The 14,972-nt window shown below is 51.2% G+C and overlaps 1 protein-coding gene across 42 annotated transcripts in view; it reads right to left on the bottom strand.

Annotated features, from left to right (window-relative positions):
- The window catches only part of CACNA1C (calcium voltage-gated channel subunit alpha1 C), a 720,825-nt gene that overhangs the window by 104,969 nt on the left and 600,884 nt on the right, over positions 1–14,972 (bottom strand). For all 42 annotated transcript variants that reach the window (XM_063694557.1, XM_063694558.1, XM_055357545.2 and 39 more), the window contains 5 exons: positions 8,734–8,941; positions 7,569–7,689; positions 5,894–6,008; positions 5,015–5,135; positions 4,605–4,674 (listed from right to left, as the gene is read on the bottom strand). In XM_063694557.1, coding sequence (XP_063550627.1) covers positions 4,605–4,674; positions 5,015–5,135; positions 5,894–6,008; positions 7,569–7,689; positions 8,734–8,941 — 635 coding nt within the window. The remainder of the gene's footprint in view (positions 1–4,604; positions 4,675–5,014; positions 5,136–5,893; positions 6,009–7,568; positions 7,690–8,733; positions 8,942–14,972) is intronic.

Genomic DNA, 14,972 nt, shown 5'->3' with positions numbered 1-14,972 from the left:
AGGGATGCTGACAGATCAGGGAAAGTCAGGCAAGGCTCATTTTGGGGTTGGCAACTGAACCACCTAGCCTCCTACTCCCAAATGCCAGTAGAATATATTAGGGATCTTTCTTTTCTAATTTTTGGTCTTGGAGGTTTGGAAAAAGCATCGGAAGTGAGGTGCTGCTGCACGCTGGAGTTGCTGCTGCATTTCAGAAGGCAGGTCAGAGGATTCCAAAGTAAAACCAGGGTAGCACTCAAAGCCCCACCCTTGGTCCTTGGCAACCCTTGCCCCTCTCCATCTGATGCTTATCCTCACTTCTGTGATTTTGCTCTTGGCCACATAAAATAAAGACATTTGTAAGATCTAGTGCCTACAGAGTATTGAGCCCAAGGCTGAGAAGACAAAGCCATGGTTCTTGTCCTCAAGGAGCTTAGTTTCTAGCAGGGCGCAAGAGTCTGCTACCAGCTGAAGGGAGTGCCTGGTTGGTAAGGGCCAGACACCCGGAGTAGTGCCTTGGGGCACAAGGAGCACAGGTGGTGGATACAGTTTCTGCATTGGGGATTTTCTCTTCGCTGGCTCAGTTAGAAAACCTCAGAGTCACCCTACCTTCCTCTTTCCCTCTCTCCAACATCTAAGCTATGAGTGAATCCAGCTGGTCCTACCTGCAAAATGTACCCCAAGCCTGACCACTTCTCTGCATCTCCAGCACCATCCCCTGTCCAAGCTGCCATCCTCTCTGCCTGGATACTGCGCAAGTATCCTCCCTGCCCCCGTTCTGCTCTCGAACACCACTGCTCTTTATCCACACCACTCAGAGGGAATCTCTGAAAGGGTGAGTCGGACATCAGGTCAGGGCCTCCTCTGCTCAGACGTTCTGGTGGCCCTCTAGGGCACTGGATCAGACCCAGCCTCCCGCATGGCCCTGTGCCTTCTGCCCTGCCCTCCTGCCCTGCCCCGGCCTCTCGCCTCAGGGCACTATCCCTTGGCTCTCTCTGCTGCAGGCACACTGGCCCTCTTTGGAGTCCCCACAGTCAAGTGCATCCCCGTAAGAGATTCTGCACTCAGGGTCTCCACCTAGAGAGCTCTTTGCTCTGATTCAATGTCTAGTTCTTTTGAATCCTTCAGGTTCCAGTCAAATGCTGTGTCCTCAGAGAAGCCTTTGCTGACCACACAGTCAAAGCAGCCTGACCCCTGAGTATCCCCTAACACAATCCTTGATTTTACTATCTTCACACCATGTGATGTCACCTTTTTGGTTGGTTTGTCTGCTGCCTGTCTCCCCACTGATATGTCAGCTCCAGGAGGGTGGGGGTCTTCCCTGTTTGCCCACCACAAGGACCCCCATGTCCCTGGTACCTAGCACAGTGCCTGGCACACATTAAATGCTTCATGAGTAGTTCATGAATATCTACAAGGTTCCTCCCAACTCTCAGCATCTCTGATGATTGTACGATCCTGAAAAAACTCCTTCAGCCTCTCCAACTCCCTGATTCAAAGCTCAGTCAAGACCACCCTTCTGCATGAAGCCCCCAGACTCCACCACCTCATGGCTCTCCTTGTCCTTGAACCCTCTGCAGCAATGAGGGCCTCCCCCAGCACAGGCGGTGCTGACTACTCAGTGTCTGGTGGCACTCCTTTTTTTTTTAGTGTGTACCTGTTAACTTTAAGTCCTTAGTGGCTCTTGCAAACATCTGCATGCTCACTCAAATAAATTAATAAATTAAACAAAAGTAGAATTAGCTTCCACTCATCTGGGCACAATGCTTTCCTTTTCAGTGAGTTGGGTTTTTCTCTATAATTAGGGTATACCGATCTGGGAGGTTGAAAGCAGCTGGCGAGCTTTTCAGATGAAACAGAGTGGGAAGGATTCTAGGGCCATGGCTGGCCTCGATGGCCCCTTGTTGAATTAGAAACAGGCCCCTCCTCTGAGTATTCGTGGTCATGCGAGGGCAATTGAAGCTGCAGCCAGCAGAGTGCACTCTGGAGTCCAGCTCCCACTTGGCCACTCTGATACATCACTTTGGGTGCACTCTGGACAGCCCAGGAGAGAGGGAGAGGGCAGGGGGCAAGCCTAGGAGACAGGGCAAGAGAGAGACAGGGAGGGAACAGGAGAGCATGGCAGTGTGCTCCCTGACACCGGCCCTTTCTCCCTAGTGGTCTGGCTGAAGGCAGAGCAGGAGGGACGCTCACCAGTGCTGCCTGCTAAGGGGCACCTGCATGAACCAGGCATGGCAGGGGCCAGCGGCCTGGAAGGGGCAGCGGTTGGGAGCACAATGGTAGATCAGGCTCTTTGCCATTCATGGTTCGGGAGAACAAGAAGCAGGAAGGAACCAGAGATTGACCAGAACAGAGACAACAGGCCACGTGATCTTCGGAGGAGCCTCTGGGAACTTCTGCTGCATCTGGCACTAAAGGATCCAGGAGCTGACTGTGGAGGCAGGGAAGGGAGGAAATGGGAAGGCAGGAAGAGCTGGGAAGCTCAAGCTGACTTAGCCTTTGGGGGCAGGGTGATGTGTGGGGCCACCAGCTTTAAGAGCATGCTGCCCTTTGGACCTCCTGGATGAGGACCTGGAGACCAGGGATAGTGCACAAATGGGCATGCTTGGGGCTGGCTTCAAAGGCCGGAGTGGTGGCTGGTGTACATGGTGGGGCAGTCAGGGCAGCCTCAGGGTATGGACCAGAGGTCTCAACACGAAAGTAAAGAGACACATGTAACCAACAGAAATGATGGGGAGCGGGCCGTACACTCAAAAATCTCAAGAATCCTGAGGCCTCAGCAGAGGGTGGGAAGAGCTTTTCAGCTGGAAAGCGTAAGCATCCCCCAGTCCTCAGAGCCACTGGGTAGCTACGTGAGAGGCATTTCTAGGACGGCCGACCTGGTGACAAAATCCTCATTAGCCCTTTTTTTTTTTTTTTTTTTTTTAACATTCTTCTCTTTGATTTCATTAGAGCAACAAAGAAAAGAAAAGCCAAGAGTATAGATTTAGAATAATAGAATTTGAGATTTTTGTTGAAGGTGCAAGAGGTGTATCCGCCGTACAGGCCTGGCTGCAGCTGGTTGCCTGTGTGAAAAGACCCTCATGCTAGATCTGCCCTGTTGTGTGTGCAGGGAGGCCCATCCTGGAGGCTGGCCCCATGGGAGGGCTCTTCTCAGGGCTCTAAGGAATTTGTTTTATTACTGTCTTTCATTTTAAACCTTAAAGATTTACACAAGAGTACAGTCTCACATACTAAACCTCATATATATAACCAGCTTCAACAACTTTGGACATTTTGCTAATCTTGTTCCATTTATCTTCTCTGTCCCCATTTTTTTTTGTTGGAATATTTTAAAAGCAAAGCAACTCGTAAACATTTAGACTCTGGCCATAAACACTGCAGCAGTTTAAAAACAGAACTACAAAATATTACACCAACAAGATTAACAAAACTACTTTCAATCATTTAGTTCCCAGTCCATATTCAATTTCCCCCAATTCCCTCTAATACGTCATTTTAAAGTGTATTTGTTGCTTCAGGATCAAGGCAAGATCCTCCCATTGCATTTGTTCAATAATTCTAGTACGTCGTTGAAATTCCCTAACGGTTTCACCCTAGAAGGGGTTTTAAGAACTTCAAAGGCTTAATGCCGGGCATATGAAAACACCCTTCCTGTTCTTTCTATCCAAGCTCCAGGAAACCACATCCTATTCCCTTGCAGGAGGAGGGGAGTGAGGATGGTGTGACCACAGGGAGTCTGGTTCCCAAGGATGCCTGTGAGTGTTCTAAGCAGAGAACCAGCGGAGGGAAAGCAAAAAGGGAAACCGAGCTTTGCTCATAAATGTAGGAGGTTCTCAGCCACCTAACTTGGTGAACAACCCAAATATAGCCTAACCTACAGGAACAAGGAAATGTCAGTAAAATCAACAGTCCCTTGATAGCATGTTATTGACTTCAAGCTTGAAAGTGGCGATAATATCTGCAATTCTAGGTCAGAGGAAGGCAAGCCCAGGCCTTGCACAGGGTATGGGATTTCAGGGAGCAGGGAAGTGAAGCCTGGAGGGAGGACCTCTGACCTCTGACATTAAAGCTCTTGAGAAGCAGACTGCCTGCCAATTTAGGTATCAGATAGAAGCATAAAAAGATGGAGTCAGTAAGCGCGCCTTTTATAATGAGACCTGAAATCATTTCCTAAAGCAACAAGTGGGACATCTGTGGTGGCAGCTGTCCCTGCACTCTGCACTGCCTCCTGAGTAGGGGCAAGGCAGACTTGGGATTGACTATTAATATTAAGTGAGCATAATGTTGCAACATATGCCGTACTAATACATTATATAAATTAATAATGATTTTACAACATGTAATGTAACAAAAATTTAAATGTACACTGAATCCAGCTTGGAAAGGACACAAAAGCACTGCTCAAATGTGATCTCATTATGAGGAAACCAGAAACAAACCTGCCTCCCAGATGCTGACTGATGATGCTTAAATATAGAGATAGAAGACACTCAGCAGTGGAAGGTACTTACAGAGGGACACTGGAACCATGGTCCCTAATATATGGCCACTCCCACGTGGCTTTAGAATTTAGATCTCTGCCCCCAATCTCCCAATCCCAGGTTAGGCAGTGGGACTGGTACCTGTAGTTTCTGGGTTGGGGTAGGGGCTCTTATCCTCATTTTCATTGGGCTGGAGGTCATCCATGTTGATCTAGACAGTCACAGGGGAGAAGGGGGAAGAATACAGTTAGATACGTCCCCAAGTTAAGAGGCTTGCAGTAGCCTTGAAGTTGCATTTTAGTCAGTGACTTAGCTCAAAAATAGGTACTTGTCACTTTGCATATCTCCTTCAAGACATCAGCAGATGGCTGGGATCCAGCCAATCTGCCTTCTCTTCCCCCTCCCAGCTCTCCTGTTCATCCCCACTGGCTTTCTTTCCACTGGGTGTCTTTCTTTCTCTCCTCTTCTCCACGGGGTTCTGGCCTGGGAAGGCTGTGGCCCTCCCTCCCCAGCACCGGCCTCACAGCTCCAGGAAGGAGACAGCTCCTCACCTTGGTGGCGGGTGGAGACTCTCCGTCAGCCGTGATGGATTTCAGCTCAATCTTCTCCTCCTTGGATTCCCCCACTGCTGGCTTCTCCACCAACTCTTGTTTCTTCTCTGGGCTGGCAGTCCTGGCCAGTCAGCAGCAGAAAAAAATAAATGGCTGTTTACTGGAGTGATAGGGAACAGTGTAGGAGGGAACCGCCCTGTGGCCTGTTGGGGCCAGAGGGGACAGATCCCCTGGGTCTGAGTCCATCTTCCTTTCTCCAGGATGCTTCTCGTGTGCAGCTCAGTCACAAGTGCTACAGGGCTGAGCCACACCTGCTCTGCCTGACACGCAATTGGCCTCTTGCAGCTCCAGAGATGCCCGGGTCGCCAAAGCAGAAAAGGATGGTGGATCTCATCTAGGATTGGCTCCTGGAGGAGCTCTGCTCAGTGCCCGGCAGCTGTGTGGCCTGGAACTGTCCCGTCTAGATAATGATAGGATACAACATAGGGCCCCGTCTTGCCTTCCTAACACAGGAGATGAATTATAAAGTAGTGAGGAGGACTCCCTCTGTAAGCTGGAGCTGCATTTCCCAACTGAGTGGTTACCTTTCTCTCTCCGCACCCTACACTCCTGCCACCTATCACAGCTTCTCAAAAGATAATCCCAGCAGGTGGAGAATATGACACCATTGCAGAGATTATTATAATTCATGATGGTCCCTACCAGAGTGATGCTTAGGAATTAGGAGAGAGGCCCAACTTAGGAAGCCCCAAACCCAGAGTCCTCCTAGGAGGGACAGCCAACAGAGGCTAGCAGTCAAGCCTCTCTCTGCCACCAGGGGGATGACATTCCAGAATGGGAGCCCTGGAGCCCCAGACCTGGGCAAGCTTAGAGGGTTACCTGGCCAGCTTCTTTCTCTCCTTCTCCTCTTCCTCCTCCTTTTGGGCAGATGTGAGGCTCTCAGCATCAGCCAGGTTGTCCACAGCAATGGCCAAGAACACATTCAGTAGGATATCTGTTTGTGTCCATTCTTAAAGAAAATGACCCTTGGCTTGGGGTTTTGGTGGGCACAGGGGGCACGGGGGATGTAGGATGTGCAGGGTAGAGCTCCTCAGCAGAGAGAGCTTGAGGGTGAATCAATTTGAGGGAGTCAGACCCCAACAGTGTTCCTCCCCTCCCCTTCCTCCCCATCACCCTCCTAGCTACCTGGAGCTATCAAGAGGGATGAGAACAGGCTAGCCTGCACACTGGAGCAGGCGGGAGGGAGGCAGCAAGCCCTGCCTTGCACTTTAATTGCTGGGTTTCATGATTGCTTTCCCTGCTGAGATGACTGGCTGTAATTGACATTATAAACAGCATTGTCTCTAGCAGGATGCAGAACGCTCTTCAGAGCAGTTTATTATAACTGGGCGCTGAGGGGGTGGCTTGGTATCTCTGCCAACTCTTAATGTGAGCCTGCACACACGAAGACCCTTGGAGGGTCCATCTGGAGCCAGCCAAGGCTTGGGAGCTCCCAGTGGAGACAGTTCTTTGCCCTTTCTCCCCACCCCACTCCACCAACAGAAACGCTGTGGGTCAGAGAACTGCAGAATCAACGAAAGCATAGCTGGAAGGGGGCTTTAAGTCTGTGAAGTCTGACCCCTGGCCCCAGGCACCCAGACATTCATATCATTTCACACACAGGGAAGCCGCAACCCAGGCCGGGGAAGAGGGGCTTTGTCCAGGGTGGCTTCTGAATGTGGCAGAGGCCTTGCATGCATGATCCCATTAAAACTCCCAACGACCCTTTATGTAGTAGGTTCTATGATTCCATTGCCACATTTTACAGACACTGAGGTAGAGGACCTTCAATCTGCAAGAGGTCATCCAGCTGGGAAAAGAGGAAACCTTGTCTGCAGGCTTCCATGACTGTGTTTTCTGCACTGCCTTAGCTGGGACTTGGCCCAGAGCTGTTCCTATGTTACCCCCGGCTCTGGACGTGACTCTCTCGGGGTTATGAGCTGGGGAAGAGAAGCAGCACCCGTGGCTTGTGCCCTGGAAACCTGCCCGAGCCAGGATCAGGAAGGAGCTTTGGGGGCTGTTTGAAGTCTGTGCAGCTCTGCCCGTGACTAAAGTCCTGGAGAGCAGCATCAGAGAGAGGGCTGCTGACCAAAAAGCAGGAGGAGAGCTGAAGGTCACTTGAAGGACAACGGCTCATCCTCCCTCACGGAGCGTCCCGCCTCTGAGCAGACGCAGCGGCCCCAGGGCAGCCGGCCCGCTCCAGCGCGTCCCTATCGCAGGCGGCGCGAGTGGCTGCACACGCCGCAACGCCAGGGGGCGTCGCTCACCTAGATTACGACGAGAGCCCGCCCGGAGCGCGGCGCCGCTGCGGGCCCGGAGGGTTCAGGAAGGCGAACCTCACCTATGCCAAAGCTGCAGGTTTCCACCCAGACCCACCTCCACCGCCATGGGGTTCTAGGCTGGGTGGTGTGAGCCCGAGCAGGACCGCCCGGACCTGCGGGGCGTGCCCGTTTGGCTCTGTGCTGCAGGCTGGGGGCTGGGGGCCGCAGGGGTGGGGGGCAGCAGCAAAGGATACAGTTTCCACAGATGAAGAGGATGATGAAGTAAATACAGACTAACATCCCTGGAAAAGAGGGGCCGCCATAAGCCATGATCCCATCATACATCACCGAATTCCAGTCCTCCCCGGTCAGGATCTGAATGACACATTCCCACCAATAAGGGACACAGCGTTAGACCAACAGCAAACCCAAAACCACCCTGCCCTGCCCCACTACGTCAACAAAATTGTCCAAAATTTCCCTTTCACTTCTTTCCCTCCTCCTGGCCCCCAATTCTCCTCCCCAGGGGCTCTGAGCTATTGAACTGTCCTTAGACAAAATGCCTGGCCATTGGCATAATCAAAATGCCTGGCCATTGGCATAATATTATTTGAAGGGTGACTAAAAGGGCTTTTTGGCCCAAAGATCTCTGACTTTCCCCACACATGCTTGAGCTGACCGTCAGCCATTCCTGGGGGTAAGGCGTCAGGGCCCTTTTGCAGTTGTGTGCTTGCTGAGACAGCCACAGGCCACACCAGCTTTCCCCAAACATTCGTCACTGGGGCATCATCTTCAAGATTTTGACAACATCTACATGTGATTCATTTTTACCTCTCAATCGATCTGCTTTTAAACTTAAATAGATGCCACTCTGAGTTTGCCCTAAGCCAAAATATCTATGAAATCACAAATTTGATGGGCTAGTAATATTTTTTTCGAGGGACAAGCATGGTAGGAAAGCCAGGGTTTCGTCACCCTCCCTCCCCGAGTAAGAGCAGTCTGCTTTTCTTTATGTTTTGGGCTTTCATGGAGAATTTGAGTAAAGGATCCATGGATAAGAACAATTTTTTTTTTTTATTTGAGACGGAGTCTTGCTCCGTCACTAGGCTAGAGTGTGCAGTGGTGCGATCTTGGCTCACTGCAAACTCCGCCTCCTGGGTTCAAGAGATTCTCCTGAGAAGGCATTTTTAAACCACTTATATTGTTTCCCCTAATGATCCACCCACTAGTGGAATTCCATGGTAGATGGGGACAGGGAAACTACAGAAAAAACTCAAGACTCTCCCGGGCATGGGCTCTCCAGGGCTGATCTAGGCTGGCTGTGGCTGCCCGGTAAAAGGGTGCAGCTTCCCACACTCCTCCCACCACCGCGCCACTCAACCACCCCGAGTCCGAATCCCAGCAGAGAAGAGTCCGTACCTGAAACACAGTGAGGAGGGACTGGGGGAAGTTATCGAATGTGCTCCTCCGGGTCTGCATCTCATCAAAGTTGAACTTTCCTCCAAAGAGCTGCATCCCCAGGAGGGAGAAGATGATGATGAAGAGGAAGAGGAGAAGGAGCAGGGAGGCGATGGAGCGCACAGAGTTCAGCAAGGATGCCACCAGGTTGCTCAAGGAGTTCCAGTACCTGAAAGCCAACAGGAGGGAGGTCAGCACTCTGCCCCTTGCTGTCCTCCCCATTGTGCCTCATTCTCACAACTACCCACTGCAGGTTCTCAGAGGAGCTGCCACTCTATGCTCTTTTTCCCTGCCCGTGGGGGATGGGTGTTGGTGGTGGTGTGAGTTGCCACCCTGGAGGGAGTTAATTCAAGGTCTCAGGATGAGAGAGGGGGACAGTGGTCAGAAGCCCGCGACCTAGCTCTGCCGGCTACCTGCTGCATGTGCCTCTGGGTAAGACATTTCACTTCCCTGCTTTCTGCATCCCCATAAAAAAAAATGGAGATTGTTGTAGCCCTTGCTTCATTAGGCTATGGCAGGATTGCGTGACATGATCCACCTTTCCCCAAAGAGCCCCCTGCAGAGTGCTTGGCACATAGTTGATAAAGGTTGGTAATCGTTGTCACTGTTGGTCTCTAAACAGAAAGAAAGCTTTTTTTCCCCTGCCATGAATGCCAGTCTGAGCTCAGCCTATAGGCAGCAGCCTTCTAGCAGAGGCAGGAATTTGGTCACCCACGGGTAAGAGAGAGTTCATGGCTTGGTGGTTTCCCAAGTTTACCCCGTCCTAAGAATTGTTTCTTTAAGGGCCTTTCCTCTTGTGATTCATTAGCTGTAGTTTGGGGCCCAGATATCTTTGTTTCTAACAAGCATCCTACAGGATTCTGATCAGCAGGTGAGTCTGGGAAATCCTAGATTATAGCAAACCTGTCACACCCACTGGGGCAGCTCAAAGCACGAGTCCTCTGAGTGGGCAGGAGCTCGGTCCTGAGGGGACATGGGCTTTCAGTGGGATTCCTGGGGAGGAGGTCCCCACTCCTTACAGTCCTGGGGCCTCTCTCCACTATAAATACAGCGATCCTGGGAAAATCCCTTTCTCATGACAAAGTGGGAGGGGGAACCTACTCATGACTGCTGGATGCAGGGTGGGCGCCTGTGTGAGGGTCAGCTCAGGATCAGGAAGTGCACCATGGCAAAAGGGCATGGCTCCGAGGGAGCAAGAGCAAGAACAGAACAATCTCATTTCCCTCTGGCCCCCTCTGGCCCACCTGCCTCCTAGGTCACTCCCTTGAGAGATTCCCAGCTCATCACCAATCCAGACAGTGGATTGCTTTTGCTGCTTCAGTGAGTGACATGCAAGCCACTCCCATCGCAGCCACAGCCTGGGCTCCTCTCTGCAGAGAATGGTTCCACACCAAGGGACAGAAGCGGAGGGGTCATAGTTTGGATGGCAACATGAACTCTTTACCAACCTGCAGCCTCGAGGGCACCTTTGGCCTCCACAAATCCAGCTTTTCCTTACTTCTATTTTGCCTGCCAGCCATACCCCCTCTGTTGCAGAATATTAATATACATCTATTTGTATCTGTTCTATACAGTCTCACCAAAATAGGCTCTAAATTTTAGATGGCAGAAGATTGCAGGGTTTTGTCCCCCTCCAGCTTCCCAACTCTGTCCTTATATAAATTCTGTACAACCCAGGATGTGTGATGGACTGCCTGGAGCCCCTGCAGGCTAGAGGCTGTAGTGATCTGCTTAAAGGAAAAAGTAAGAGAACCTCTCTGGGGGTAGAACACCCTCCCCTCTTACAGCTAAAGCAGTTTTCCCAAGCCTGCCCGGTGATCAACATCAGTAGAGGTGGCTGGGCATGGTGGTGGCTCATGCCTATAACCCCCTTTGGGAGGACTGTCACTTTAGGAGGTCAAGGCAGGAGGACTACTTGAGGCCAGGAGTTTGAGACCAGCTTGGGCAGCAGTGTGAGACCTCATCTTTAAAAAATTAAAAAATTAGCTGGGTGTGGTGGCGCATGCCTGTAGTCCCACCTACTGGGGAGACTGAGATGGAAGGATCACTTGAGCCCAGGAGTTTGAGGCTGCAGTGAGCTATGTTTGCACCATTGCCGTTCATCCTGGGTGACGGAGTGAGACCATGTCCTAAAATATTAATTAATTAATTAATAATAGAACAACAACAACAATAATACCAGTAGGGGTGTGTTAGCATTTTCTAAATCCTGATTCCCAGGTCCCTCCCTTGCACCATGAAACCCTAATCTCTGACTCTGGGGCTGACTCTGGGGCTGGGGTAATCCTCACGCGACCAGTCCAACACCTGCCAATACACTGGGAGTTGGGAACCAGCAACTTTAAGCATATTTATAACAAGAATTTCCAGCTGTATCCGAGGGAAGAGTGTCTGCATGTGCACTGAAGTCACAAATCCTCTAGAGATCCTCTGTGCGCTCAACTGTCATGGAAGATTCTGGAAAAGCCTTAATGGTCATGGAAGGTTGGAGCCTTCGTTTTCATGAAGTAAAGAGGCATGTGGGAAATAACTGCAACTGGGATTATACCTGAGACCCAGGTACGTCTGACAGCCATGGGGACCAACGGGAGCCTGACAAGCAGGTCATGGCTGCAGAGGGAGAGGGCCAGGTGCCGTCAGCAAGAAAGTCTGGGGGAAGCCCCAGATGAGGAGCAGAGAGGGATGGTGAGGTGGGGGGGCCCTCCTGACCTGGGAGCCCCTCAGAATGCTTGGGGCTCCAGGGAGGAGGAGGCTGTGAGCCAGGAACAGATCCAGTCTCTAAGAGGGGAGAACACTCCTGGGAAGGCAGAGATGGAGCATGGAAACTAGCAGGGATCTCCTAGAGCGAAGGCCAAAGGCAAGGACGTGGGCAGGGACACAGAGCTGTGTCTGGAGGGGCACCCTCTGCCCACTCTCCCTGCCGCCCCTGCCTCCCTCAACCCCTGGGGTGTCTGGGAAAGTCCGAGCTGCACGACACCGGGTTCGTGCTCTGACGGAGCTCCTGCTTCCCACCCATCACCTTCCCCGTCTCAAGGAAATGAGAACCATAGCTTTTGGCTCAAGGCAAAGTCCTCGGAGTCATCTTCCTGGCTCTCTCACACTCTGCATCAGCAAATCCTTCTGCGCCATCTTCAAAACGAGTCCTGACTTTGGCCACTTCCCACCGCCTCCTCATCCTCACTGCCTGGACCCCCGCTCCGGGCAGCTGATGTCCAAGCTGCAGCAGCAGCGGGTGTTGCTATGAGGTGAGGCCCACGAAGCCTCAGTCTTGCTTCAGTCACCTCCCCTTCTCCTCTGGGTCAAAGCCAGAGTCCTCCCAAAGGCCTGGCAGAGGCTGTAGATTCTGGCCCCAGAGCCTCAGCGACCAGCCAGCTGCACTCCCCTCCCTCGGGCCCCCTCACTTTCTCCAACTCCTACACATGCTCCTGCCTGACCAAGGCCATGCTGCTGTCCGTCGGCAGGTTCTTTGGCAGACGTCAGTGGGGCTCACCCCTTCAGCTCCTCCAGGCCTCACATCTCCCCTGGCCACCGCTCTATCCCTTGTCACTCTCAAAGAATAATTACTTCTTTGCTTATTGTCTGCTTGCCCTCGCCAGAATGTGAGGCCATGGGAGAAGGAACCCATCTGTTACATTTATATCCTTGGAGCTTAGAACAGTGCCTGGCCCAAAGCAGGTGATGAGCAAACATTTTGTTCAGTGAATGAATGAACCTTACTATTCATATGACACATTGGTACTTCCTGGAGGGAAAGGCAAGGGGCCATGGAGGTGCATGGGTGCTTCTGTGCATGTGTGTTTGTGTGCGTGTGCACTTAAGTTGAACACACTTTGCCAAACAGTGAGAAGTGGCTGCCTGCCCCTGCTCCCATAGCCTTCCTATTCCCATAGCTTCCCTACATCCATGGGGAGGGATTTTCTGAGATTCCTGACTGTTCCATTGCCAGACCATGCATCAAACTAATATGTATCAATTTGTCCTACAGAAAACAGGGTTCTGTGGCTTGAGCAAACCTTGGGAGTAGGATTTCCAGATCACTGTGAACATGTGTCACCTTTGGGGAAGAACTCACATTCTCAAATTCACTGGTCCCAGTTTTGAGGGCACAGGTCAGCCACTGTTTAAAAGATGAATTGGCACCAGCCTACTGTCTACATGAAAAACACCTGAGGGGAAAGACACTGTCCTGGGGACCAGTAACACAGTTAAAACATGGCTCAGACAGACTGACAGACAGACAGAGATATGGTTGTTTGTGCTGTTTGTCTTCAGCCTACTGTTGCTTCCCATTCAACAGGGAGAAAGATGGGGTTGGGCCTGAGGCAGGCCTGCCACCTGTCCTTTCCTTTCCTTTGCAGCAGGATAAAGGGGGCAGGCTGCTGCCCGGGGCCTGGCATCACGAGGGGTGCTCAGCTTGCTGAGCAGAAGGCTTCCATTCCTAATGTGCAAATTATCAGGGATGTTTTATGTGCTCATCTAGAAGATGAGACAAAGGAATTGCTGAAATGATGATGTGGCAAAGAATGCTGATAGGGTTCAGAGGAGATGGGCTGAATTCTGGAGACTGGCAGGCCTTGGCTGGTAGCAGGTTGAGGGTGGGGGCTCACTATCACTGATATGGATGGGATTTGGAGGTGTCCAGGTGGCAGCCTTTGAGGTGGGTAGGGTGACGTGAAACACCACTTAAATAAACAGCTGGCGGTCCTGCAGGTCCTCACACTCCCTCCCCTTAATGTGGTCTGATGGCTCGCACAGCTATGGCCTGAAGATTGGATGATGGCCTCCTATCCTAGAATCACCATCTTTTTTAGGAAGATTCACTGGTGGTAAACTAGAGGGGTTAATGGCACATTCACAATCAACTGAAGCTTTTTTCCTCATTGGTCAAAAATATGAGATACACACGCTCACACACCAAAAAGGCAAGAGCTTTGGAGAGAAGTGAGCAGCAGCAGAGCAAAGCACTTCATGTCTTTTGGTCACAGGCCTCATGGAAAAGCAGAAAAATGAAGCACTCTCTCATCAGAGCAGTGCACACACATGCCCACAAGCTCACATTCAGTACTGTGGGCTCTACAGCACCCGGGTGCCGGTGTCCAGCTCTAGATCACCCCCCAGACACTCTGCCTGCATCACCATCATTGGCATCAACTTTCCTTTCCCATTCTCCGGCTGCTGGAATCATTCTCTCCAAACTGTGCGTCCCTGCTCACCCCATCCCCCATCTGACCCACTCGGCTCACTGTTTTATCCTTAAAAGTACGGCACATCTGAGGGCTTTTCATCACATCAAGTTCTCTGCCACCTAAATTCTCTCCTTCCCTCTACCTTCCTACTCCCAGCCTCCCTTTAAGCTCTCTCACTTGCCGACCACCATGTCACTTCTGTTACCTTTTCCCTCTGCCTCTCCTGATTTAAGTTACCACCATCTGTTCAGAAATCCTTTTATCTCCATTTGTTTCCCCTTCACTAGGTCTGTCTCTGGGTTTGGGGCTCTGTGGAATTCTTCCTCCTCTCCTATAATATAGAGTGACCCAAGCCTTCCTTGAACTGGAACTTTCATCTCATGAACCTTTTGCTTCAAAGAGCTCAGGGCCAGGTCCTTTACCTTTATTCTAGGTATAGAGCAGAGCATTGAGCTTGCCATAAATAAGAGATCTTCAAAATAACAGTACCCACCACTTTCGGATGCTCTGCAAATGTTCCACCCTATTCTCTCTGTGTTCCAGAGAAGGTCATAACTGAGTTTGATACCTGCCCAAAATGTTCTCATCCTGAAGGCTAAAAAAAAATTCTTAGTTTCGGTGGCAAGTGATCTATTGTTAAAAGAGCATTTATAAAGCAGTCCCCTGTGGTGAATCTGTGTGGCTGGGGCTTCATGGGAGGCAATGGAGTGAAGAGGAGTGAGAATCGGCTGAGGCCACCTGGGGAAGCAGGTAGAATCCATCCAGCAAGTGAGCACAGGAGTGGGTGTCCTCAGAGCAGAGCTTCCGTCAAGTTGAGCCCTAGCCCCTTAAGACACAATAGAGCTGGGAGGGATTAGGATGCCCAGAGGCAGAACTGTATATGCTGGGCTGCGCCAGGAGGAGTCAAGCAGAATTCTAGAGTATTTTGGTCTGGGACAACCTGGGCCCCAATGCCTCAACTACTGGCTCAGTTTCTACTGGTACCTGCCCCTGCTCCCGTCCATTCTAGCAGGC

This window comes from Gorilla gorilla, chromosome 10, assembly GCF_029281585.2.
Source record: "Gorilla gorilla gorilla isolate KB3781 chromosome 10, NHGRI_mGorGor1-v2.1_pri, whole genome shotgun sequence".
NCBI lineage: Eukaryota > Metazoa > Chordata > Mammalia > Primates > Hominidae > Gorilla > Gorilla gorilla.
The sequence above is the reverse complement of the archived record's forward strand: the minus strand, read 5'-3'. Positions and strand labels throughout refer to the sequence as shown.